The following is a 27,379-nucleotide window of genomic DNA, read 5'->3' as shown; positions in this document are numbered from 1 at the left end:
AGGTTGTCCCCTTCAGGTCACAGCACGGGGCTTGGGACGGGTACAGGTGCGTGTTATTCCTGCAGGAGGGCGCGAGGAGCTGGTAGAGCTGTGGCAGCGATGGGAAGAGGAGCTGAAGGGCGCATCGGGGTCCCTGGCACGCGGTGACGCGCTTCGGTAACGAGCTGCTATTTCTGGTCTCGAGCTTCCCACAGCTGTGCAGTCATTGATGGCTCTTGTGCGACTGCTGCGGTGGAGAGGAGAGCTGGGGAGGGGGAAGGCTTTGAGGGATGTTCCAAGGAGTTTGGGAGCGTGGAGGTGCAGATGCAGCATGTGGTCCGTGCGTGCTGGGGACGTCTTTGCTTTTGGGATGCTGAAGGGTGCATCTGCCCCTCAAAAGGGAGCAGTGGAGGAGTACAGGGTGGCATTATCTGCGTGGGTTTGGGCAGTAGTGGATGTTTTTGGAGTCTAGCCACGCACTTTTAAAGCTTTTCTCACCTAGCTGCTGGCAAGGAGAAAGAGAAGAAGCTGCAGAAGGGAGGTCTCTGCCTTGTGCCTTGCAAGCCAGGCCTCCCCACGCAAACCAGCCGAAAAGCTCCAACCACGGCCACACGTGCATGGGCAGCAAGTCCTCAGCAGCTTCAGCGAGTGAAGGCAGAGTTGCTTTGCAAAGGCCAGAGCAGGTCAGCACAGGGAGCTGTGTCAGTGTGTCTGGAGAGGACACGAGGGGGGCGGCTACGTGCTGTGGTGCCCCCCCAGCTTCAGCCCGACTTCCCAACCCACAGCTCGGAGCTGGCAGCGCATCTCCCCCTGCACAGAGCCACGGCTTGTGCTGCCGTGGGGTGTGCTTGCCCAAGGGAGGATTTTGGATGCCTCCAGCCTGGCCAGTTGGATGAAGCAGAGGCTTTTAAAATAATGCAAAGAAGGATTTGGTGTAGAAAGTTGGTATCGCCCGTGGCAGTCAGGGTTTGATGTATGCAAAGTGAGCAAGGGGCAGAAGTGGAAGAGGAGCAGCTTCCGCAGAGGGCCATCAGCTGGGAAGAAGGTGCAGAGGGCCACAGCCCTTCAGGCCAGCCAGGGGAGCCTTTCTCATGGGCCAGCCACCTTCCCAGCAGTGCAGCAGCAGCGATTCTGAGTTAAGAAGGCAAATACAGCGCCTCGCTAATTGTCCTGGGGAGCGGGAGGGCTGCTGCAAATGAGCTGATATTGCAGATCGATAGGGAGTTGAGCAAACACGTGAAGCATCTAGCCTGGCACCTCACAGAACATCCATTGTTCATTTATTCTGACAAGCGCAATTTGTTTTTTGTTATTCATGATACCCTCAAGCACAGCAGGAAATGTGCCACAGTGTATTTTGTGCAGGGAGGAAGGGTCTGCCGCGCGAGCTTTCTCTGCAGGACGTGCCCAGGAAGTCTTAGAGAAGTAGTGTGAGGCTGCTGTGGATTTTCTTTTCTTTCTTTGGGGGCTCTGGGGATTGCAGATCAGCGGATTGTGGATTAGTGGATCAGGAATTAGAAATGCATTTTTCATTTTTATGTTACACGCTAATGAACTGACAAATTTAATTTCTTTAAATCCAGCTACTTTAGCTAGAATAAGTGAAGTCTTTTTCTGTCTCTTTTGGTAACTCAGAAAAGGCTGAATCGCGATCTCTTTGGGCATCACGTCACATAAATGCAGTTATTTGGTTTCGCCTGTTGCTGTTAGGAAAGTGCAGCCTGTTGGCAAGAGAGGAGCTCGTTGCCCGTGGGTGGTCGGGGCCGTGGCGTGCTGTGGGCAGAGCTGCGTGGTGGGCCGCAGCTCTGCCAGCAGCGTAAGGCTCAGCAGCACAGCCAGGTGAAGCCGAGCCCGCAGGAGCTGGTGGCAGAGCCTGGTGGCTCTGGCTGAGGTGCTGGAGCCAGCTGAGGGGTCCCTGCTGGTTGCTGCTGGCTCGGCACCCCTCTGAGCCCAGTGCTCTGCTCTGCGTGGAGCCTCCGTGGCACGGCCGCTGCGTTGGCTCCAGTGAGTTGTGCTTTGCTTGGCTGATATCTCCTGCGTTTCTCTTGCCTTTAGGCTCGTGTGTGTGAATGAAGCTGAAGCTGGATTGCTCCGGGGGACCCCGGGCAGCATCCTCACCCTGCTGTGCCCACCGCTGTAAGGGGATGGGGTTTTGGGGGCTCTGGTGCAGGTGGGTGCAGGCTGCAGCAGGCTCCCAGTGCCTGCGCTGTAGCTGTGCTGTTCTGCAGGTCCCGTGGGATGCGCCTCCCTGCCCAAAAGCTGTACCAGGGCAGGCACAGAGCAGCACAAGGCGTTTATGTCATTAAATGCCTGACGGACTGCGCTGTGGGACCTGATCTGCGGGGGGAAGCCAGCTCCATTGTTACCCCGTCACTTTGCAGAGCTTTAAATGAGAGCAAAACAACACGGACCCGGCTTTCTGGAGCAGGCTTTGTTCGCCTACTTTGTGATCTTGAAAGTGGGTCTGAAGCACGGCTCGGCGCAAGGTGCCAGCACCCCAGCAGAGCCGTGGGCTCGTGCCCACCACGAGCTGTGTGCCCGGCGAGCAGCACGTGTCCTGGCGCCGTGCCGGAGGGTGCCGGCACGCCAGTCGCTCCCCACACCTGGTGGACGGAGCTGGGGCTCTGCCCATCACGTCTTGATTACCAATTAACACGGTGGAGCTGGGAAGTACGTCTCATTTCTCCACCTGAACCCGACAGGTGGGGATCTGTGTTTCCCGGTTTATTGCTGTGCCTTGTTATAACCTATTTATGACTGATTGAAAGGCAGAGGCTTTCTGTAAAGAGAGACTTTTAATCTCCTCGCAGAGATGAGTGCGTTTCCCTTCAGGAAGCGTTCATCCTTTGCTGCTTATCTCTAGCCCACACTTTAAACCTGAACCTGGCAGAGCCCAGAAAGAAGGCAGGATCAAAGCAAAAATAATTGCGATCGCTGGCTTCTGTGGGCAGTTTAAACCCATTATTCCTACTCACTAACTAGTTATTCCTAAATAACTCGTGCTAGAGACAATTCAGCTGTTGCAGCATCTTCTTGATGAAAAGCACTCAAATGCAATAACCATGGCAACAGTTGCTGAGGGCCGGCCGCAGCGAGGGCCGGAGCTGGGTTTTCTAAAGGACGAGGGACCCAACTTCGCTAACAAGTGACCCCGTGACGTGCCCAGGGACGACGCACGGTGAGCACTGCCTGCCGGGGACCCAGCTGTGTGCAGCACCCCGGGGACGTGGGCTGCCCCAGTGCTTCGTTAGTGGTGGGCGCTGTGCCCTCCAAATGGAAGGGGAGCTCGTCTCCTGAAAGCCGGGGGAGTCAGGAGAGGCCAGTTTGGGAACCTCAGGGGGAGGCAAACCTCAGGGGTTGTCTGCTCCCTGGCATGCAGATGGCCCTTCTCTTAAAAGCCCGTCCAGCCCCAGGCTCCAGGCTTTCACTTGGACTCCAGCAAATGGTCTCATGGTCTGAAATTTTGGGTAGTGTGGTGCCAGGAGTTGGACTTATGGGTCCCTTCCAGCTCGGGATATTCTATGATTCTCTGCAATTCTTTTGTTCTGGGCAGATCTGGCATTAACCAGCTCCCCATCCACCCCATGCTGCTAGGCAGCAACATGAAGGTAAGGAGAGGACGCTGGTCAGCTGAGCCACCTCTTTGAGATTCAGGAGGACTCAGCTGAGTAAGGTACCTCGTTTCTTCTGAAAACTGTTGTCTCCTGGACTTCCCTGCAGGGAGGGGGTGAGGGGATGGCAGGCTGCCGGAGGTGGCTGGCACGGTGCAGTCCCACCCAGCCCCATCAGGAGCATCAGGGTACCGCAGGGAGATAGCAAATAAATATGTACAGGTCTCATTGCAGAGCTGCTTCTTTGTTAGAAGAAGCCATCAGTAAGACCACAATTGAAGCTCTGCAAGGGATGTGACAAAAGCCACGTGGTGCTGGAGGTGGAGGAGTCAAGGAAGGAGCTGAGCTAATGGCAGCGGGACTGTGCCTGCAGGGGCTTTTCTCTCAGGGTCCTTCCTCCCTTTTTGTGCCATCCCCTTGCCCACGGCATCTTCTGAGTGCTCGCTCTTAGGACAACACCGTAAAGACCTCTCCAAATGCCCTGCTCTTAATCTCAGGTCAGGAGCACAGGTTGTGAGATGGAGGCGTTTCAAATAGCTTCGTGGGGAGCATGGTATTTTTATCAGGCAGTGCTCTCTTTCTGTTGTCTTTCTTAATTGGACATTTTGTAAGTCTGAAAAGTAAGAGGAAACTCTTTAATATTAACCAGAAGAAAAGAGGAGCCTGCTGAAAGGCAGCATTTTCACAGATTTCCGAGAAGGAGGCAGTAAATACTCCACCTCTGCTTAATAATAATAATAGCCGGGCTAAGTATCTCTAAAAATATAAAATAATGTGTGCTTATTGGGAATAGTCAACATCCTTATCAGCTTGCTGTCATCTCTACAAACAAGTTTCACTAGAGATTCTGGGCATGATTTTCAATGGCTCTGAGCAGCTGGAGCTTCTTTGACTTCAGTGAAAAGTCTGAGTGCTTGGCACGGCGGCAAACCAAGCCTCTTCCTTTCTGCCTCAAATTGGGTCTTGATTCTAAGTGAGATGAATTTTCTCCTCCTGATAATTCTGTGCATCTGAAGTGATTACAGCTCCGCGTGAGTGCTCTTTTCGGAGATTTGAATGCAGCGTTTTCTTCCGTCTTAAAAAGGTTCCTCCGAGCCTTCTGATGCTGGAGAGGGGGGAAAAATCCTGGTGGAAGCTGTCACATCTTCCTATGCAGATTAGAGATTAAAACTTTTATTTTTATAAAAACACATACGAGGGCTAAACCAGAACGCTTCTGTTCAGGCGAGCAGGTTTTGGCTGTGGCAACATGCTGCTAAATTCTTCCCCGGCGATGGGGAGGCAGAGCCGGCGAGTGGCATTATTTGGAGTTCTTAGAGAGTGAGCCTCAATGTTTGCTTAACTCCACTAAAAATAGGCACCACCCTCTTTTCCTAATAGGCAGCATTTGTCACACTTGATTCATTTCCTCTCCCAAACTGAGTTCCTTCATGAATATTCATCCGTACTCCCCAGGAATCTGCCCGTCCTCAGAAGTTGTACTCGCGGTGCCTGCGCCCTGACAACGCGAGCCAACCCCTACAGGCTCACCAAAGGCCCAGCCCAAGCCGGGGAAATGTGGCAATATCACCAGCCCTCATTGATATCTGCCTTCTCCGGGAGCCGTGATTGCTCGTTATCCCTCGATGAGACCCGTAACGAGTCTCCGGGTCCTGTTGTCATAGCAGCACCGCATCGCCCGGCATCGCGATGTCTCTGTCCCTGCTAATTGTGAGAAGGGAGGATCCTTGTGGCAGCGTTTCTAGTGGGGCTCAGGCCAAAAGGTCCCCTCTGAGCTCTGATGAGTGTGGTTCCCTTCAGAAGCTCCCGAAACTTGGTAGTTCCAGACCGGTTCAGAAGGGGAAGCTCCGCGTGGCGGAGAGAGGGGCAGCGGTCCTTGCAGGGCTCTCCCCATTCACCACTTAGAGCTGGGAAAATCAGAGCTGCCCGGGGAAATGTGAAATGTGCTCTGTGCTTAAGGAAGTCCTTCAGTTCCTCAGACCTGGGAGGCCCAACACAAACGTCCCTGCTCCTGTGGTGTTGTGCTCCACGCTGGTGCTGGCACGGGAGAGATCTGCTTCTGCCCCGTGAGCGCTGGAGGAGCACGGGGCCAGCAAAGCTACGGGACCCTCCAGCCCCGGAGCCCCTGGCCATCCCCTGGCCCCCCAAGGGATGTGTGGAAGGCCAGCTGTAGGATGTGAAGGCAGGTGCCCAAGGAGAACCCAAGGCATTGCTTTTGGGGTGGGCGCAGTGAGGTGCCCGTTCCCTGTGCGCACACCGGGCAGTCTCTCCCCGCTCCCTGGCAGCCACCCCATCCCCATCCTCTCTCCGTTTGTTCCCGGTGCTGCCACCTCCCAGCCTTGCTGATCGTTGAAGAAATTCAGGGTCTGGAGGTGGTGGAATCGCAGCCCGGTGTTGTCCCCTGGGCTTGTCCCCCCCAGCTGGTGACACCCCGTGGGCAGGCTCGCTGCTGGCTCAGCACCCGGCGGGGAGAAAGGCGGCGTGTGAGGGATGCTCTCCTCCTCCTGCCTGCTGAGGGATGGGATCAGTTGTGCTCCTTCCCAACGATCTCCTCTGTTAATACGCAGGGCGGATTTGTCCTCCGTGCACGTCACTGGGTTTACTCCGAAACTCTGAAATGCAGCCAAAATAATCCCTGACCTGAAGTAGGCGTGAGCGATGTTTTTAAAGAATTAAAAAGGGGAAAAAAAAATCCTAACCCTCTCAGCCTCTAACCCCACATCAAAAACTCCACTGGCCAAGCCCTGCAAATGAGTTTTTTGTCTTTTTCGTATGTGCAGTTAGGAGCCAGATTTTTAAAGGCTGGCTTTCAATTTTACAGGCGTTTATTATAGGCATGAATAATTGCTGGCACTGTGCTACCACTGCTGTTGTTTGCTCTTACGGTTTAGGCCAATTACATATGTAAGCCCATGATTTACAAGCAAAAGCAGAACTAAAGTGGCTTTGTGGCCTACATTTCAGGAAGAAGTAATGTGTCCCCAGTCAGCTGTAGGGCCCCAGATTTGTGCGGTGGAACGGGGAGGGCCATTGCCATAAATAAGGGGGCCCAGATTGCCGAAGGCATTAGGTGCCACGAGCTGTCACGGCGCGGCGTGAAGGACGTCAACGTGGATCAGCTTCTGAGGACCGGGAGCTTGCCCAGATTTATCCCAGGGCAAACACGCTGGAAGATTTGTGCCGGATTTGGGGAATTTACAGCGAAAGCACACAAAAGGGAGAGAATTTGAGCTACACGGTAGTTTTGCAAGATGGACTTGACCAAAAAGCAAAGTTCCATTTCCCAATGTGATAATTGGTTTGTCTCCTACCCCTACTGCCAAGCGCTCCCTCCTGGGGGTGAGGAGCAGATGAGACCCACTGCTGAATTTCACATCGATCAGCTGAGCTCAAATTGAGGTTGTTTTTCCCCAGGTTTTGTGCAGCAGACAGAAGGGAAGAGGGGAGGAGGCAGTCGCTGTGCTGACCTGGTGGGACGCCTCGCCCCGCGCTGCGGGTGCCACTTGGTGTCACCAGCTTTGGGGCAAGGCAGAAAGCCAGCCAGTGAGGCAAGGGAGGGGAGAAGGCCCTACAAATCCTCCCGGGGCTGGTCTCCAGCTGGTGCCCTCGTTGCTGGGGGGGAAAAAAGGAAGGACGGAGGAAGGCAGGAGGTGTGCGGATCCTGCTCTCTTCATCACGAGTCGCTGACGGATGTTGTCTGCGGGAAGCAACAGCAGCTCCGCTCGGGAAGGAGGCCAGGTTTTCACACTTGAGGGGATGGCCACGGGAGGATGATGCACTCGTGTCGTTAGTCATTAGCACGGAACAGGCGGCTCCCCATCTCGCAGGGTTTGTGTGCTCAGCTGCAGGCCGTGGCAGCCTCCCCTGCCCGAGGGGCCTGAGATCAGCGCGGCTGCCGCGTGCCGGGCTGAGGGGTGCTGGAAGGGGACACCCCTGGTGCTCCTGCGTGGCCTGACGAATGTCCGTGCAGGCAGGGAGCATCAGTTAAGGTGCATTGGTGTCTGAAGTGGTTCCCTTGAGCATCCGCAGCCTCTGCAGGTCGGCACAGCACCCCGCGGCCCCCAGCAGCAGGCAGAGACCACCCGGCGCTGTGTGCGTGTCCGTGACGGCTCCGTGGGGCAGTCGCTGCCCTCCCTCCTCCCCTGACCAATGCAGGTGGAAATGCAAACCCAGCTTTGTTTACTAGGCTGTGACCAACTGGAGTATTACCGTCCCGGCAATCCTGGCAAGTGTTCCCTCCTCCTGCGCCTTCGCAGCACATGTGTGAACTCCTGGTTGTGTCACCTTCCCGTCCTCCCCTAACAGCGTCTGACAGTGGGAAGTGATCATCGCAGCTAACATTTGGGTAGCGTATGTCTTTCCACAGTTCCAGAGTGTTGAATAAATCGAACCCCGCTTCCTCCTTCACGCTCAAGCTGTTTCTGAATCCAGGCTTCGTATCTTCCACGGCGCCTCTCAGCCCTCGGAGGTTTCTCCTGCCCCAGTGATCAAGCCCTTAGCTCCTGTCCTGGTGAACGTACCTCTGGTACCCACAATTGCCCTCCAATGCACCAGCAGTGCTCATCTCAAGATCTTCCTGGCTTTTCCTAACCATTTCATCCCCAGGCTAAGCCCATCTGTCGGCTCCCTCCATCTCCGTGGCAGAGGAGGCGTTTTTGTCTATGCCATTAAGGTCATGAAAACTTAATTGGCGCGTTGGCTTTCTGTGTCGAGGTGTCTCTTCTCTCCATCCCACTGATGTAGGACACGCTGCTGAGATTCCCTTCTCCTGCCATAAGTGCCTTATTCCACTGCATCTTTTATGCAAAAGTTCCCTTCTGAAAGTGCTTCCCCTCCTTGCTCCTGCCCTTTCTGAGCATTCAGTTTAGCTGTGTTTCTTTTTTATATATAGATGTTCATTCATTGCTTTATTAACATATTTTGTTAGCTAGCTTGGTCACTGTAACTCCTTGACAGCTTGATTCAGACATTCCTAGTTACTTCCAGTCCCCTTTCTCTGAAGATGGGCTCCACGCCACCAAGCTTCAGTCTTCCCATGTCTATCCACCTGAGCCAAGCGTCCAGGCTCCATCTCCAACCAGGAGAGAGACGCCTCCAAAAGACAAAGCATCGTTGTAAGGCAGGAGCCAAAGACAGCCCCAGCTCCCCCAGGGTAGGGCATTTTTTTTCTGCTCACTGCTGGTCACCACATTCCTCAGAAACTTAATAAAATAAAATAAAATAGACACAGCCCCCTGTAGAGCCAATCCAAAGCTTTTGGCTGTAGACTTGCCTTTCTGGGTTAGCCTGGGCAGGCTCCTTGGAAATCCAGGAGCAGTTTGGTTCTCTGGGGATGTACAGGCTGCAGATTGGAACATGCTACCGAGGGAGCCCAGGCAGCTCAGTGAAGCTAGATGTCTTAATTTTAGGTGTCTAATGGTAAGTGAGATGTATCTAACACTTAGAAAGGTTTGGGGGAATGTCTCTGTCTTATTTTATATTTGGAAAATAGAAAGGTACATAGTAAATGTTTGAAAAACAACAACAACAATAATAACAGTAATTATAGGTGGGTGCAATTTTCCTTTATCTTTCAACTGAAGCTACAAGAAAAATTACTGCTGTGCTGATATTTGGCAGGGACACCGACGCGAGTACCCACTTGTTTCTGAAAAATGCTGTTGGATTTTTAATGACCATCAGCAGCACAACCTTGATTTTAAATGTCATCCTAAATGTAGCAGTTCCAGCCTCCTCTGCCATGGTATGTGGGTGTTTGAGTAGGGATGAATCAGAAAGCAGAAAGAATTACTGGTGCTTTCTGTCACTCCCAAATTTTCCTCGAGGGCTTCCCACCCAGGAACTGGCGTGAAGAGCCCATGGTCTTGCCCTGCAGCATCGCAGTGCTGCTCCTGGGACAGAAAACCCTACTGTTGCTCTCCCTCTGTTAATGCCTGGAAGTCCCTTGATCCAGAGCTGGTTCATTGGATTTATGTGGGAACTGTTATTCCACGGGTCACACTTGGTGTTTATTAGAAAAAATAATAATGATAATACAGGTTCACAGGGTTTGCAAATGCAGCTTTTCAGTTTTATCTCCTTTTTCCCTGCTGGAAGTGTTCCCCAGGCTTCTCTTTTGGAGCTGCAATTCTCTGTGCTTGGCATTTGCGAGATGGTGATTTGCTTTTGTAAATGGAGCAGAGTCTCGGTTCTGAATTATGACTCAGTGAAACAAATCTAGTTTTCTGGTTTAAAATGATCCTAATAGCGCTCCGCTAAACCCGGTGGGACTGGGAACAGCCAAAGTTGAAAACATGACAATTGTAATGGGTGTGATTCTTCTTGTGATCCAGCATCTCCCCTCGCGTTTAGAGCGAGCAGGGGAGATGGGAACCAGGCGTGGAGGTGTTCAGCTGATCCTTGTGCAGGAGCCAGCGGTGGTGCACCCTCGGACGCGGCACCGGGAGGTGCTCGGGGGCAGAAAGGGTGGTCGCCGATGGAGAGATTTGCTAGATGCAAGGCAAGAGCTTCGGCGGTTACGAGAGGAATGCAGAGAGCTGAGAAACAGATGGCAGGGTTAAAATAGGACAGAGCAGCTCGGAGATGCTGTGGAGGGAGGGAAGCGAAGTGCCTGTTCTCACACTTTGCTCGCGTCTCCCGCAGGAGCTGCAGAGAGCCTGTGCGCTCCTTCGGCGGTCCCAGCAGGGACGAGCCAGGCAAATGCTTTTTTTTTTTTAAATTATTAACACTTGTCTTAAAGAAAAATCAGCTCAAATGAGCAAGCAAACAAATAACTAGAGTAACAACCAGAGGTCTTAGCCTCAAGCCACCTTCCAGGTGCTCGCTGCCACTCGGGGTACAAGCCCGAGTGCTCAGAGCCCAGCGGGAAGCACGGAGGCTTTCTTCTCCTGGGGCTTTCAGACAGGTTTTTACAGCGTTTCGCGTTACCTAAGGCATGGCAATAGGCTTTGTGTAACTGTTTGAGTAATTTAGAGCACAATTCAAGGCACGCAGTGCGACCTGGCAGATCTGGCAGGGCTGCAAAGCTGCCTGACTGCGAGGTGCTGTTTCAGAGGGCCTTGCTCAGGGGGCCTCCAGCAGCAGCACAGAGCGCAGAGGGACCTGCTGGCTGCTCCTGCCTTCCCCACCGCCCCGGGCCAGCTGAGATGTGGAGGCTGGAGGCGTGCAGGGAGCTCCCCAGCAGCTCTGCACGGCCTGGGAGCCATGACCTGGAGCAGCAGCACCGGGAACCCAAGCTCAGGAGATGGCTGGTGCCCTGGCCAGAGGGGACATCGCCTGCTTGTCACACCAGGGCTATGGAGTGGCAAAAAGGAGGGTGAAGAAGGAAAAGAGGGGGGTGGCAGTGCAGGATGAGCAGTGGCTATGGTGCAGGAGCCGGCGTTCCCACCGCATCCCGGGGCTGCTGCTGGTGCTCCTGGTAGCGCTTGGGCTTCCCCGTCTATAAATCAGGGAGGGCTGTGAAGTGTCTCTGATGAAAAGCACTGGATGAACTCAAGGACATGGCATTAATCCTGCGATATTGTTCTCGTTCCGTGCTGCGTTGTGATTCTGAAAAGAAATCAAGACATTTTTTGCCGGCTATGGCTAAAATTATGTGGAAATAAATGAGTTTTGCCCTCATAGAACAACACTCGCTCTTTATTAGTGCAGCCTCTGATGAAACAAAACCCATCCTCGGGCAACGAGATGCATTTGACCTACAGTAAAATAACAGGCTTTCAGGAATGCATATTGTTTTGTAAGCATGGCACACGGAGCCTTAAGGTTGATTTACGCCTGAAAACAAAGCATCACTTTGGATGACTGAGCACCGAGGGGAGTTTCTGTGATGTCCTTCTCCATGCACCATGGAGAACTTGCTCGTACCCCCTGAGGAGGATCGGTAATTTCACACGTCGTGCTGGAAGGGAGCAAAAGGTGTTTCCCTGCTCGTCGTGGAGGGGATGTGAGGCCCCTGGTGCACCCCTAAATCACAACACGCTCTGGAGCGGGCTGCCCAGGCCCGTCCTTCACCATCAGCAGGGCAGGGAAGGTGTGCTGACGCTCACGGAGCTGTTTCATCTCCTTTCCTGCTCTGGGCTGACAGGATGAAGTTGATAGCCCCCCGAGAATCCCGAAGCTTTTCATCACAGCAGCGGCGGCGGGCCTTTGATTAAACTCATGGCAGCTGAGCTCGCCTTTGAGGCTCTTGACGGCTCCGTCTGCCCTGGCGTCGGTGGGAGCTGGAGGTGAGCAGCGCCCTGCGCAGCCCAGCAGCTCAGAGAAGTGGTGTGAGGGTCGGGAGAAGATGCTCCGGGGTGTCCTCGGGAGCCTCACCCGTGCCGAGATGTTGGCTTTCCTGCCCACGCTTGGTTTGCTGCCCTGTGCGATCCCCAGCCTGTTTTTTTGTTTTCTGTCTCAGATGTAACACAGCCCGTCCTGCTGTTTGTGAGCGTTTAGCAGAGCAACCTGCCGTGGCTGGTTTTATTGCAGCACCTAGGATTTTATTGTCCACACCCGGTATTCGCTTCTCCAGTCTGCTGCATGGCGAGGTGAGGAGCAAGAGGGGTTTTACTGCTTCGCTGCAGCTCTCCCTTGGCGCAGGCGTGGTTTCTGCCTTCTCCTGGCCCCTCTCTGAAGCTGCTGTGCTTTGGGCCATTCTTCTCTTCGCAGTGACCCCAGCGGGTAGCTGGGCTTTGGCTCCCCACACCTGGGGCGCTGCGTCCCAGGGGCGTTCAGATTCACCATGCCATCTCTTTATTTAATTACTTTTACAGCTCTTTGTGTAAATCTAATTATCCATCTGTTACGCTACATTATGGCACTGCAGCTTGTCTAATTGTTCCCTGTTCCAAAATACCGGCCTGCCTGCCTTCGCCTGCTCCGGGCTCCTCGCCGAGGCCAGCAGCGGGCACGTGGGGCTCTCAGCGGCTCTCGACCCTGGAAGCGCCACGTAAAGCAGCTCTGCTTCATGCTGGGGCTGGGACTCGTTCCTCAATTCTCTGCAAAGGGCCTCACGTTGGGTAAGTGCCATGTTCCAGCTCAAAGCAGAGCAGAGCTCGCCCTGGTTCATCTCCACGTCGCTCAGTCCGGGCACGGTGGTCTTGTCCGCAGCAGGACCTCAGAGCCAGCCTGCCTTGAGCTGGGACATCGCAGGGCTCACACCACCAGGAGATGGCTCAGCTCGTTATCTGGGACGCAGGTAGCAAGCCAAGGTTCCCCACCTTTTCCAGCCGCTCTCGGTGCTATTTCTGCACTGATGGCATGAATCATGCTCCCTCGGTTTAAGCAGCGCATTAGCCCATCAAAACCACACAATCACGTACTCAGCTCCAACTTATTCTCTGCAGTTCTTTTCTCCTCTTAGCAACAAATACTCAATAACCTAATTGCTCATTAAAAACCACGCTTGCATCTATGTAATCCATTATGTCACGTTGACACACGTTGCTCTCGCAGGGACGCTGCTGCTCCCCCGCTACCGCGATGAGTGCCTGGCTTGGTAGAAAGTGAGAAGGCAGCATTGCATTGAAGTGGAGATTTTCATCTTCTCAGGGTTTTTTTTTTTTTTATGTCTCTCCTATATTCTGCGCTTTTGAACATCTAACATCTCTTTTATGCCTCACATCTTTCATACGAAATTGTTGTATTGTGTTGCCTGCTGAAGCCTAGTTTTCCTTTTGTCAGGTTTTCCCCCCTCACCCCCACTTTTCTTCTCCGCTCTGTTTTGATCGGCGCAACTACTTAGGGCTCCATTTTGCTGGGTGGGTTTTTAATCTCCTCAAGTTATACCTCGGAAGGCCTTTGTGCTGAGCTGGGCTTTGGGCCGGCGCTCAGAGCACAGCCTTTCTGGGGCACCTGTGCCGCCCGCGGGCCTCGGGGTGCGCGTGCTCCCCGCCACCTCCTCTGCTCCCACGGGTGCAGGCAGCCTGCCCAGGGCTGCGGCTGGCTGAGCACCCTCCCGCCGTGCCTGCAGCCATCCCACCTCCTCCTCCATAGCATGAGACCCTGCAATAGTGGAAAATCTCCATGCTGGATGTGTATTTCTGTAAGAGATTCCCCCCTCTGCGCTTCAGCGCCGTGTGCTTGGTGCCGTGGCAGGAGTGGGCTGCCGGGGCGGCATCCTGCGGTGGTGTCCCCAGCCTGGGGGCTGCACGATTCCCTGTGCTGAGCTGCCTCTTACCAGCACAGCTCAGAAGGGGACGTGGCCAACCTGTACGTAGCGGGGGAGCTGCGGGCTCACGGCCCTGTTGGAGCTGCCACGTGCAGGAGGCGAGGAGCGGAGCCTTTTTTTCTGTGGAAAGGCTTTGGGGGTTCTCGGCCAGCCCGTTCCCACCGCCTGGGGACCCTCAGGAGCACGGGACTTGAGTTGTGGCTGTGGTGCAGCCGTTTCCAAGGGGAATATTTCATGCTGTAGCTCGGACCACAATAGCAAAGTGCACGCCCTGCGTGTGCCACTTCTCGCCCAGACCATTTCCGTGCTTTTTGCCCTTAAAGCTGCAGCCCAGAATCCGGCTGCAGAGGGCTTAGCAAGCAGTTTGTCATCCAGCATCTCCTTTCGGTTCTTACTCAGAGTCGCAGCCCTACAGCTGCAGTCAAGGCTGGAGTTACTGCCTCCAGACAAACCTTTAAGCAGTGCTGTTGTAGCAGCCAGTGTTGTCCGTGTCTGCGTGGCCGGGTAATCGTAACGTTATTGCTCACACCAGAGCCGTCAGAAAGCCTCCAGACGCGGAGGCCTCTCGGAAAAGTTGTTGGCCTTTTCACGTGTGACCCTGCCGGTGTGGCTTTCAGTTCCCAGTGCTCTCAGAAATGCATTTTTCCAGCGCCTTTCCAATTCCCAGCCGGGTTGGAGAGGCACCATAGCCCGGCGAGGCTCGGGGCCGTGTTGCAGCCCCCCGGGAGCGGTCGCAGCCCCAAAGCACGTCGCAGTCCTGCGAGCAGAGGGCTGGGGCGCTGTCGTGTGCTTCGTTAGCAGAGCAAATGCCGGGGAGGACAAGCGAAGCTGCACTGCTTCCCTGCCTCTTTCTGATCCTTCGCTCGCAGCGCAGGCTAAATAGACGGTACTAAATTTTTTAGGCTGCTTCACAGACTTTGATCCTTGGCTTTGATTTCCCACGCGGTATCACAGACTGCTGGTTCTGAAGAGACAAGAGACCCATTAAGTGCTGTCTCGCCCGGTGATTATCATGCCTCTTCACCACCACGCCGCGCTTTCATCAAAGCCCGAGCTCAGGGCACGCGTCCTGGCACCCCGCTCAGCACCCCGCGCGTCTCGGCGGGGAGGCAGGGCAGGAGCACCCCCACCCTCACCTCTCTGTGCTCTGGCTTCGGCAGGAGGCTCAGAGCAGGGAGACAGCCCTGGTTTAGGGGCTCCTTTCTGCTCTGTGCGGCTGGTGCATCACTGTGGCAATAAGCAGCCCGAGAAATAAATATTCTCCGTGTGTCCTTGCCGGAGCAGTAGAGATGAGGGCATTTGCCTGCCCGCCCTGCTCTGTGCTTCTGAGTCCCCGAGCCCCTCCACACCGCTTGGCTTTTCTTTTTTTCTTTTTTAATTTAAATCTAATTTTGCTGCTGTGTTGCAAGCTCCCATCCAACTGGAGAGCCGCTGTTGCCTCGGGGCTGTGCTGCTGCTTCTCAGTCTTCCCATGCCCTCCGAACGTGCGCTCTGGAGGAACTTGGAGAAGTCTCCTTCGGGTCTGTGCGCTCTGGGTCACCCTAGGATCAAGGCTGGGCGAGGTGATAGTGGGAGGGCATTCCTTAACAGATACAGGGCTGTTAAATCCGTTCTCCAGCACAACAGGAGCTGTTTCTGCGCTGGATGTGCAGGAGCAGCGGCCCCAAAGCCTGCTGCCAGCTGCACCTCGATGCTCACTGGTGGCTCATCGGCCGCTCAGCCCCATCCTACAGCCTTGCGGCTTCCACAAAGTGCTCTAGGAGAAGCAAGAAGGCAGATTGGAGCAAACAGCCTGACCCGATGGCTGCTGGGGCTCCTCTGCTGCCTTTGGAGCCCCCCAGGGCAGGACTGCCCCAGCCTCCCTGCCCTGCCCGGGGCTGGAGCAGCTGGCAGCTCGCTGTTACTGCCTTTTCTCCCCTCTCTGCGTGCTGTGGAGACTTGCGGTGTTTTTTGGCAAGCAGGCCTTGCCTGTAATAATTTCTGGCCCCTTGTGGGAAGTTATAACTCCAGCGTAGTGAAATATAAACTGGCAGAAAACGGAGTGCTTCCTTCTGCAGCAGGCAGGCTCAGATGGCAGGGGGTTCTTTGCTTTCTTTCCCTGCTTTTGTTTTTCCTCCCTCAGCCAAAGGGCACGGTCCCCCTCCTCCAGCCAGGGAGCAAGAATGGGCTGGGCTGGTAAAACGGGGCATTCAATTCGTGCTAGGCAAAGACACAGCTCCGGGAGCTCAGGGAGGAGGCAGCAGTGGGAAGCCTCAATATTGCCTTGTGGCCAACGGGACCCGTCCCACCCGCAGCGCTGCGTGGGGCAGTGCTGGTGGCAGCTCAGCCCTCTGCAGAGCTCACTGCGCCGCGGGGCAGCTCCACGGAGCCTGCAGGCAGCAGGGCTGTGTGGTGCTGGATGGAAAATTGGCCAGGGCTGGGTGTGAAAGCACGAGGAGGAGAGCAGAGCACAGCCTGTGCCCTGGGGAATGGGGTGTGCTGTCCGGGATCCTTACCAAGGGGGGCTGGTGGCCGTGTCGGGGCAGGTCAGAGGAGCTGGCATGATCTGGGATGGATGAATCCCAGCGCTGAGAACCTCAGGGTCACCTGCCCAAGGAGCTGATCCCAGCCGTGGACACCCAGATCTCAGCTGTCCCCGTGGGTGTTGGGCACAGGCTGTGCTCCATCTCCATCCCGGCCTCAGCGTTTCATTTCAGCAGCTTCCCGTGCTGATGCCAGCAGCCCCTTATCTGCTCGCAGATCAGCACAGGTTGAATTTCCTGTGCTCGCAGCCCGCGCGCTGCCTCATTGTATTTATTTTGTTCGGGCTGCTTCTCCCTGGGCTTGACAGTGTAATTTGTACAAATCTGTGCTGAATTTCCAAAACCCTCAAATGAGCTTTTTGTTAGTGGACTATTGATAGCGGAGACATTAAGCAACAGAAACACTGAAAAGGGAGCAGCACACCCACCCGCCAGGAAGGCTGCCTCACCTCTCGAGGTTCTCCTTGGCAAAACCGCCATGGTTCAGAGATTTTAATTAGATCTAATACTCCAGGTGACCAGCCAAGCATTAAAAGGCGTACCAATTTTTCAGTTATATCCCTTGCTGTGCTTTTTTTATTATTTATTTTAGACGGGAGATGTGACCAAAGAGCCTCGGTACCCCAGTTTTCCTGACTGGCCTCAGAGCTCTGCAGCAGACGCGGGGCTCCTCGCGGTGCAGCTGCGCTCACAAACGCGCCCGCCCGCAGCCCCGTCCTGCTCTCCCTTGCCCAGAGCAGCTTCAATGGGAAATGCGAGGGGGTTTTAGGATCAGAAGTTGGATTTTCTGCGTGCCAGAGTTGCCGGCTCCTCCCTGGGAGCCGGGAATGCAGCGCTCACACCCCTCCTGGTCATGGAGCCCCGGTGCTGAGTGTGCCAGGCAGGGCGCAGGGCTCTGCACTGTGATTGCGCTGGGAAAGCTCAGAGCAGAATCAAACACAGTCCCCCCGCACGGAAAGGTGGAGACCAAAGCTGTCACTGCTGGAAAAACAGAGCTGGATAAAAACCCTTCCTCCCCCTGCCTGGCTTGCAGCACAGCCTGTCTGGGTTTCGTGTCTCTGGGCTCCCAAAGGAGCCTGCTCCAAAGCCCTGAATGTGTCTGGCTTTTAAATTCAGCTGCACAGAAGGGAGACCAGGACTTGTTCGCTTCCCTGGGGCAGATCCTCCTTCTTTGAGACTCTTTTGTGGTGAGTGCCACACGCAGCACCTGGTGCCTGCTGGCCTTTGTCAGACAGGTCCCCGAGAGCTGTGCTTCGGCTCCCACCTCGTGCTCCTTCCAGCTTCACCCTGGGGAAAGGGGAGAAGTCGCTGGGGCTGGGCTGATGCTGCAGGACATCCCCGTGCGTTACCCTCGCTGGCGTTTGGTGCTGCTGGAGCTGGGGCAGTGGCGGTGCTCGGGGCAGAGCTGCCCTGGGCCTGGGGCAGCTGAGGAGTTTGGGGCTGGTGCCATTCACCCGCTGTGACCGGGAGATGCCATCGCAGCCACCACTTCCACCATGCTGAGGTGGAAAATCCTTTGGGGGCCCACAGGCTGCGGTGCAATCGCTGCTTCAGAGGTGGGCAGGGGCTGAGTGCTGGGTCCTCCTGGGACCACGAGGCCACCTGGCATCGCCTTGCCCCGCGCGGTGCTGGGGTGGCCCTGCGCACCCAGCCTGGTTCCTGCAGGCAGAGGGATGAATTCCGCCTTTTATAGTCCTCGAGGAGGAGAGCTTGATGTGGATGTGTGTGTGGGGAGCCCAGGCTGTGATTCAGAGGCCCAGGGCACGAGCAGGCCCTTCCCCAGGTGAGGCCGGGGCACGGCTGTGCTGCAGCGTGGTGCAGGTGGAGAGCAGCGTGTCGGTCAGCACGCTAACGGGCAGCCAGGAGCGTGCGGGAAGGGGAAGGCGAGGAGCGGGACAAAAGGCTGCTGGGGAGCAGATGCACAACAGAACAGTGGGGTTAAGGAGTGGGACATGCAAGGGACACACAGGGGAGGAGGGCTTCTCGCTGGGAAAAGGAGTGGGACACGGGGTGGCACCAATGGCCCAGCACGGCCCCATGGGCACTGCCATCACTTCAGCCACCCCTTGTTGTTGCTGTCCCCATGTGTGACCTGCCTTTTGTGTGTGTTTTTCTCTGCAGTAACCCCAAAGTCCAGATAGAAGCCATCGAGGGCGGGGCGCTGCAGAAGCTGCTGGTCATTCTGGCCACGGAGCAACCCCAGGCTGTCAAGAAGAAGGTGAGCAAGCAGGGAAGCGCCTCTGGGCCCAGCCACGTTCACTCTGCAGGGACCCACACCCGCACTGGGGGGGCGTTTGCTCACCCAGGGCACCCCGGTGGCTCCCAGCCTCCCCGCAGTGCGCGTCCCCACCTCGGGGCCGGGCTGGATGCCGCAGCCCTGCCGGGAGGAAAGCTTGGGATGCCCGCAGCAGGCACGGGGCTCAGAGGCCAGCAGAGGCAGGAGCTGCCATTTGGAAGGAGCTAATTGCCGCAGCCAGCCCCGCGTCCTGCCTGCAGCAGTGGCCGGCAGCGGAGGCTTTGCAGCCAGGCGAGCAGCTCGGAGAGCCCCCGGCCAAATGTGCAGTGCTGTCCGTCGGGCCGGGGGATTCCTCGCTCGCCTCCCCGCCGCCGTCCCCGCCGTGCTCCCTGGAGCATGAGATCTAATTAGCCTTGCCTTAGCGTGCAACGCCGCCGGTGTTTATTGGCCATAAAATGTTCTGCCGTCTTCTGAAAATCCAGCCCCACCACTTAACACGGTGACCTCCCGCGAGAGGGAACTCGGCAGGGCGAGGGAGCTCACTGCTCTCGTATCCATCTTCCACGCACCTGTTAGCAGCAGTGTGCTGCTGCTGTTGGAACAAGGAGCGCCCGCAGACGTGTTCCCCTCCAGTCCGTGGCAAATGTCCTCCCCCTGGAACAGGCTGTGGGGAATCGGGTGGGAGCGGTGCCCCACGGGGAGCTGCGTGCTCAGAAACTCCTCCTTGGAGTCCCCGGGGATCAACCCGCAGCTCATTTTGGGGAGGGAAGGCTGGCTGGGGTGTGGATGTCCCCACCAGCACCTCCCCAACCCCTCGGTGTGGGTATGGGCTGATTCTTCCCAGCGAGCCCAAACGAGTCCTGCTGGCAGCAGCTGGAGGAAGGCGAGAGTTGAGGTGGGTGTCGTCAGCCTCTGCAGGCATAGCTAGAGCCTCCAAGGGCACAGCTGGATCTCCTTTTCCAGGAGGACAAAAGCTTTGGATTCCCACTGCGGGTTCCCATGCCACGTACTGTCCCCAGCCTCCCTGCAGGCCGGCAGCCCCGTGCCTGGTCGGTGCCCGAGCCCCGGGGTTTTTTTCCACACCGATGCTCGCAGCGAGGCCAGGAGCACATCGCCCCGCTCCCCGGTCCTTTGGCCTGTGGTCAAAAAGGTGACGGAAACATCCACTGATTCCCCGCAGGCAACTCAGGAGATGTAAAATAGGAACAAACGGGAGCGGGGAAGCAGTGGCTGTCAGCTCGGATCCGTCCGCAGGGAGCGAGCAGGGGGCCGGGGTTGCTGGCGGTGCGGAGGGGAGGATCCGTGCCCAGGTCCCCGCTGCCTGTCCCTGCACCACCACGGCCCTGCCCCGAGGCTGCTGTCAGCCCAGGCGCCTCGTCAAGCCCTTCCCCTGTCACCTTTGGGAACCTCGGTCGTCAAAATCCGTCACTTGGCCCCTAATTGCCCTCTCGGCGTCAACCCCAGCCGCTAAGGGCACGGAGACAAGTGCACGAGTGCCGGTGCCTCTCTTCGTCCTGTCCTGCCATCTTAGCCCATAGCCAGCATCCGTACCGAGAGCTGCAGCACCCGATGGCTTTGGGTCAGTCCAGGAGCTGGCCACGGGGCCCCGGGGGCTGATGCTGACAGTGACAGCCCTGGGGGAGCGAGTGGCTGGCACCGAGGGCTGTGTGGGGATACAGGTGCCCCCGGGGTCCCGGAGGGGACATCCCTCCCGGCTGCGTGCCACTGCTCGCGGGCCGGGCGGCTGACGGACCTCTCTGTCCCCTCTCCAGGCTCTCTTCGCCCTGTGCTCCATGCTGAGGCACTTCCCCTACGCCCAGCAGCAGTTTCTCAAGCTGGGCGGCCTCCAGGTGCTGCGGGGCCTCTTCAGGCAGAAGGGGACGGAGGCGCTGCACGTGCGCGTGGTGACGCTGCTCTACGACCTCATCGTGGAGAAGGTGAGGGCACCAACTGTGGTGTGCAGTTAACCGGCGGCCCTGGGTCTCCCGGGGGGGTTTCTAAAGGAGACCACAGGGCAGGAGAAGCAGGAGCTGGGCCCGTGGAGCTCCCCGGGAGCTGCTGCCGTCAGCACAGAGCCCATGGAGCGGCGGCGGCTGTGCCCCGGCTGCTGGCGGGGGCTGTGCCCGCCTCGAGGCTTGCCCTGGAGCCGAGCCCGCAGCCTTCCCTGGTTAATTTCCCAATACCTTGGATTACCGCTGCAAATGTCAGTTTAAAAACCGCTTTGCCTTGCCATCGTTTGTTATTTAGTCTGCGCGTTTCCCTTACTCCAGAGAATGGAAATTAAATCCACTCGCGCGCTGTTTATAGCCAATTTGCCCTGCAGATTATCACTGCTGCAGCGCTCGGGTTTCAGGAGAAACGTCTGTGGTTTGAAACAGTTGTTCTCCGGGAGAGTTTGGAAAGGTGCAAATCATTTTGGTGGGTCTGAAATCTTACCAGGTGCTGGCTGCGGCGTGCAGCCCTCCCGTTTGTCTGCCTGCAGCGAGGGGCAGGGCCGTGGGCCCTGTGCCGTAACGGCACCGTTTGCCCGTGTGGCACGTTGTACGGCCCTACCTCTGGCAGCCCCATCTGTTCCCAGCTTTGCTCTGGCTGGAGGCAATCTGCAGGTCCTACAGATTCTCGGTTTTATGTTAAAACAATGATTTTCACTGCCCTTCAGTCTGGGAATGCCGCCTCCCAGCCAATAACTCACAGCCCCCGCGCTTTTAGAGCCTGCAGAGAAAATGGGAGAAAACTCCAGCCTGGCAGGGCGCGGGGCTGGGCCAAGCGGGGTCGGCAGATTCAGAGTGGGCTGGGTGAAAATCTGGTTTTAAAATCGTAAACTAACATCAGCCGTGGTGAGTGCCAGCTCCCTGCATCACAGCACGGAGAGCAGACGGGCTGCACGGCTGTTTTCTGCCTCCTGCTCCCATTTTTTTCCCCCCAAGCCCTGCATGGCTGATGCACAAACGGAGCTCAGCAGGGAGCCCTCTCGAGGACCAGGAGAAGGGAGGGAGAGTTGGTGCTGTCCCTGCTATTCCCCTGTGCCCAGCCCATCATTCCTGAAGGCCTTACAGGGCTCTCCCCGAGTCCCCTCCCCGTGCCACCAGGGTCTCCAGGCACTGACAGCTTCCCGGGGCCACCACTTCGTGGCCACCCTCGTGTTCCCACCACAGGTGACCTTCCAGGGTGGGGTTTTGGGGTTTTGGGGCTGCAAGACACCTCTCCGGGAGCAGTTAACCAGTACATGAACACCCCCTGCCTGTTGCCCTTCCCCACAGATGCTGCTCGAGGCCCCGCAGCACGGCGAGCAGGCGGCAGAGAAGCTGCAGCAGTACCGGCAGGTCAGGCTGGTGCCGGCGCTGGTGGAGCAGGACTGGTGCGCGGTGGGCTCCAAGCTGCTGGCCCTGCCGGAGCACGACGCCCGGGAGAAGGTCCTGCAGCTGCTGGGCGTGCTGATGGCCTTCTGCAGGGAGCGCTACCGCGGGGACCGGGCGCTCGGCACCACCCTGGGGCTCCTGCGCAGCGAGTACGAGGAGCTGGCGGCACAGGAGCGGAGCGACGGCGACAAGGACGGCTACTTCCAGGAGCTCCTCGGCTCCGTCAACACCATCATCCAGGAGCTGGCATGAACAGCACGGGAACGGCATTTTGGCTAATTCAGGACACCGGGGGCATTTGATGGGCTCCTGTGTAAAGGCATTCTGAATAAACTGCCGGGCTAACCGAGCTCCCGCCCTGCACAGCTGTGCCCGCGGCGTCACTGCGAGCGTCGGGGCATGCTTGTTTCAGTTGAAATACCTCTGGGCACAGAGGGCTGGGGCAGAATTTCACCTTACACTGCCTGTCGTCCTCCAGCCAGGTCCCTAATGCAAATGGCTGAGCGCTTCCTGCAGGACTGTTCGGGTGCTGAGGGCTTTGGGGCTCTGCCTTCGGTCTGGCCTGCGGAGTGCCTGTGACCTGCAGGGTGCTGCACGGTGCATCGCAGCACAGGGCGAGCACAGCCTGCTTTGGGGTTGTGTGAGCACAGCCTGCCTTTGGGTTCCGTGCTTGTCTGGGAGGCCTGAGTGGTGTTTCTGTGAGACGCTGGGCGAGGGGCTCTGGGAACTCTGCTCCAGCCTTCGCTCAGAGCAGGACTCGCCGGTCCCTTGGTTGCACCGGGGTGGCTTTGAGTCCTGCCACCCCACCAGCCCCTCTCTGCAGCTCCCAGCCCCCCCCTGCTTGGAGACCTGCGCATCAGGGGGGCACTCGGGGTGCCAGGGCATCGCCTCAGGGCCTGGCGTGGTGCAGTCGTGGGCCAGCCCAGCGAGAAACCAGCCGCCCTTGCTGCTTAGATTCTTCTTGTCCCTGGAGATGGGCTCCAAGATGCCGATTCCTAGGGACTGAGGTTTCTGATGAGCAACATGCAGCAGGTGGACTTGAGCCCATTCTAGTTGCCAGTTGGCCATCAGAGGGCCACCGTTCCCCCACCCCTCCTTTCTGCACGGGGCGGTGCGGCTCCCTCCTGCACCCCTTCCAGTTGCAGCCTCTCTGTCCTCGAGGCTCAGCTCCCGTACACCCAGGCTGGGCCTCTCCTCGCCAGCTCAGGGAGGTCCTGCCCTCTCTGCATCCTTCCCCAGATGAGGAAGAAACCAAAAAAACCCATGCTTCTGGCTGCCAACCTCCTGACCTGCAGGTGACTGCCCCTATCAGCACAGAACGTTATAAAAACGACATTTGTTCATCATTTAGTCTGTCTAACATCAGCCCCTCCTTGCTCTGAATCCTCTTTTGAATAAAGGGAGATACTGAGCCAGTGCCCCATAATGAACGAGTCCCCCCTCGAGTCCCGCAGCGCAGGACATCGCGGTGAGCTCCCGGCGATGCCGTGTGCTCAGGGACGGGCACCAGGTCCCCATGGCCACCAGCCTGGGCCCACCGTAGCCCCTGTTGGAAGGAGAGGAAGGAGTCACCCTGCTGTCCTCTCCGGGGTGGCACCGCAGTTTCAGCCCTGCTGCGCCCGCTCTGGGGCAGCCGGCGGCTTCATGCGCCCCACGGGCTGAGGCGCTGGTGTTACCAACACCACTGCTGAAGAGTACAGTAAAAAAATAAAAATTAAAGGCGGCCTGGTCCCGTCCCACAGCCCGGCCCTGCAGCAGCACCGGGGCAGCCCAGAGGGGGAGCGTGCAAAGGGGTGTGAGGGGGGCAGCGCCTTCCTGCAGCAGGGCCGGCCATTGATCGGGCTATTGCAAGGCTCTCAGCCCTTCTCGGTGCTAAAATATTTCTGGCTACCTCTAATGGCTTGTCAGTTGTCAGTGCTAAGTAGTAAGGCTAATTACAAATATCGATTTTTTTTTACCTTCCCTTTTTGGGTTTCGATTCGGGCTGCTTTGCTGGGATTAGAAATGATTTTTTTTGTTTTCATTTTCCAGCGATGCGTTTCCCAGCCAGCCCTGCCGGAGCTCTGGTTCGTAGGCAGCAGTAAAAATAAATAAAAATCTGATCACAATCGCCACCTGGGGAGGGCAACCCGAGTCCCCGGGCGATGCCGGCGGGGGAGCGCAGGGATCTGGCCCAGCGCCACCGCAGCCACCTGCTCGCTCTGCACCGGGGTGACCGAGCTGGCACAGCCCTGGCACAGCCCTGCTCAGCCCCCAAAATCAGGCCAAAACCCACCCCAATCCTAAAGGTTTATATGGAAACAGGCAGTGGCGGTGGGGAAAGCAGCCCCCAGTCCTGCTGCTGTGCGCCTCCCCCTCCCCGTCTCTGCTCTCCAGCGTGCCTGCGTGCGGGGACCCAGCTGCACGCACCGCACAGATGCAAATAAGCCGCGGCGCAGATATTTGCACTGTAACAGCAAAACACCGCGCAGAGCCGGCGGGGAGCCGCGGCGAGCAGCTTATGAATAATTACACCCACTGGCATTTTCCCTCAAACTGTCAGAGGAACGCAGTGGAGGAAGAACATGGTCTTAAAAGGAAGCAAAAACCTAAAATAATGAATAAAAAAATCCTGGCATTGCTTACCAAAAAGCATGCTGAAGCTCTCTGAAGATGCTGAGCAAAGGCTGGCTGAAGTGCTCAGCCCACGCTGCTGGGCTTTGCTCTCAGTGGCCATGCCCCAAACCTGCATCCTCCACCCCAAAGGGGTCTGTGGTGGGGCCAGGCCCCTGCCAGGTCTGGAGGATGCGGGTGCAGAGCCCCCATGGCTCTGGGCACCCCACAACCCTGCAGGGCTTTGCTGGAGCCCGCCACAGCTCCCAGTGCCCTGGGGTGGCACCGAGCCCCCAGCCGCGTGCACGGGGCCTGGCAGCAGAGTGGGGACTGCTCCCGGCAGCACTCGCAAAGCCCCCGCAAATCCAGCACCTCGGATCGGTTTGGCCAGCTGCTGGCACTTACAGGCTGCACGGCAGTCAGTGCTCGGCCTCGGTGACGGAGCCGTGGGTGAGACGTGGCCGGGACGGGTGACAAGTGGGGGTCACCGGGTACGCAGGGAGCACCCGCCTGCACCCCGGCTCTCAGACATGGGTTTGGGCTTTTCAGGCAGGACCAGCTCCAGCTTTCTGCTTGGAAACCATGTCAAGAGACCACGCGTAGCTGCTCTACGGTTACTATTTTTCGTAACTTAACCAGCTGAAATTTAGAAGAACAGAAAGCAAATCAAACCAGTTCTTCCCTCACCATGCTATTCACTGTGTTGTAGTTCCCGTGCCCACGGTGCCGTGCGTTACTCAGCTGGGGCCGTGGGCGATGCGAGCAGCATCAGCCCTGAGCCTGGCTGCTGCCTCCCTGCCCTGCGGCCGTGCCCCCTTTCCGTGCCCCCTGGCCAGCAGCAGCCCAGCAGCGGGGAGCAGGGGGGAGCAGCGGTGTCGCTTCTGCTCTGCCAGCGGCCACGCTCCCACGAGCGTCTCAGCAGTGCTCCTGGGTCAGCCCCAACCCCGTGGGATCCCACCTGGGCCATGCAGGGTGTGAGCTCCAAGCAGCGAGGCCGGCCCCGGTGAGCAGAAAGCCTTGAAATTAAAAGGAGCTGTTAAATGGCATTAATCCCCGGTGCGGAAACCTTCACACGCAATTAAAGCGGCATAAATTCAATGCGGCTTAACTCACCGCTGAATTGAATTAAGACCCCTTTGAATTGCGACGAGGACTATCTGCTGGGGGAGTTTATGTGGTTTCACTAATTGCCTTCACGGCTACCGCGGGTTCATCTCCCCAGGGCTGCGGCAGGCGGGACGGTGCCAGGCAGCGGCGTGATGCTCGTGCCCGGTGTCAGCGCTGCGCTGAGCGCGGCCCCACGCCGGGACAGGGCTGCAGCAGCCTGTCCATGGGCACTAATGCTGCCCCGCAGGGAAGCCCAACGACACCTGCCCACGGTCAGCCCCCGCCAGCTGTGTCCCAGGGCTTGGGGACTGTGGAGAGGACACGGTGAGGCTGGGGACACGCACACCTGTGCAGGACAGGTCCCTGCTGGGTGACCTCGCAGCCCTGCCCTCCCTGAGGCCGCTGCCTGCATCCACCCCAGCGCTCGGCCCCCCCAGTTTCTTTTCCTGTTAAGTGCAGACGCGTTCCCGTAGCAGGGCCAGGGAAGGAGCAGCTCGCTTCCTCATGCGCCATCTGGGAACGTGGCTGAAAACCTTCCCAGTTCCTACATGCACATTTTTTAAAACTTGTCTCAGTTGTGCTCATTCGCTGCTGCAGGAAGAAGAGCATTCCCCTCCAGCAGCCGCAGATGAGACAAACTGCACAAGTCCTTCCCCAGCGCTTAATTACATCAAGCAGTAATTACTGTAATTCTTTTCAATTGGCTCTAATAAAGTTACAGCTTCACTCCTGTGTCAAGGCAGCAGCTCACCGCCTGGCCCCCATCGCCACCCAGCACGGAGGAGCTGCTGGGGAGGGAGCTGTGCCGATCTTCCCAGTACCGACGTCCTGGGAGCTCTCAGGAGAGCGAGGGAAGCCCATGTGGGGAGAGGCCGAGGTGTGAGGCTTGGCTGGGCGGTGACGGTGGCTCCATCCATCCCCAGGCGCCCTGAGCACCGCTGCTCTCGCAGCACGAGCTGCTGCTGCTCTCAGTGTGCCCTCTGCACGAGCCTGGATTCAGCTTCACCCTGGAGGAGCAGTAAGCCGTGAGCAGGAAACCCAGGAATTTGCCCCAGATGTAAAAGCAGATCTTCGTTAAGGTAATAGATGGAGCACCTCCCTTCAGACACGGCTCTGGTGAACAGCAGCAGCTCAGGAGCTGAGTATCGATAACCCAGTGCCCGGCCATTTGTAGGGCAGCACAGGAACCGAACATCGGCTTTAACATTACCTAAATCCTTCCTGCTTCTGCAAGGTAGGGCTCTGCTTCCCCACCAGCCGCTGACAGTGCATTTCTAAATGGACCGATTAAGTTACATCCATTAAACGTTTACCCTGATGCGCCTCCCCTCCGCAAACCCGCGCTCCTCTCCCGCAGGAGCAGCGCAGGCGCGGCGAGAGCGGCTCCGGATCCTGGCTCAGGTGGAGCCGCATTAACTGGGAGCTGACCTGGTGCTGCGGAAGTCTGTAGCATAAAACCAACCCGTGTCTACTCAAAGTCTAAATGGATATAGATGTCCGTTCCTTTTAATATACAGTTTTTTATTTTTTAAAGCCAACTGATGGAATTTGGGGGGAATAATGCATTTATTTTGAAGAGAGCTACTGAGCAGCCCAGGGAATATAACCTTTAAGACAATTATATTAAAACCAGGAGAGAAAAAAAGGTCATATTGTATAAAAGCAGAAAACAATTACAAATAAGATCTGCAACGTAGCTACTTCATTAACCCTTGACTGCCAGCGGGACGAGCTCATTAGCTTGCCCTTTTAGGTAGATGCCTGTTCAGATGTTAAAGGCTTACAGAAACTGTTAGGAAATCCAGCTATTTATCAGTTAT

At 57.0% G+C, this 27,379-nt stretch overlaps 1 protein-coding gene across 1 annotated transcript in view; it reads left to right on the top strand.

Annotated features, from left to right (window-relative positions):
• SIL1 (SIL1 nucleotide exchange factor) overlaps positions 1-22,209 on the top strand; it is an 82,855-nt gene extending 60,646 nt beyond the window's left edge. The window contains exons 9-11 of the mRNA XM_032196862.1: positions 18,387-18,483; positions 20,274-20,438; positions 21,762-22,209. Of these exons, the coding sequence (XP_032052753.1) occupies positions 18,387-18,483; positions 20,274-20,438; positions 21,762-22,112 (613 nt within the window). The 3' untranslated portion in view covers positions 22,113-22,209. The remainder of the gene's footprint in view (positions 1-18,386; positions 18,484-20,273; positions 20,439-21,761) is intronic.
• The last annotated feature ends 5,170 nt before the right edge of the window (positions 22,210-27,379 follow it).

This window comes from Aythya fuligula, chromosome 14, assembly GCF_009819795.1.
Source record: "Aythya fuligula isolate bAytFul2 chromosome 14, bAytFul2.pri, whole genome shotgun sequence".
Lineage (NCBI taxonomy): Eukaryota > Metazoa > Chordata > Aves > Anseriformes > Anatidae > Aythya > Aythya fuligula.
The sequence above is the reverse complement of the archived record's forward strand: the minus strand, read 5'-3'. Positions and strand labels throughout refer to the sequence as shown.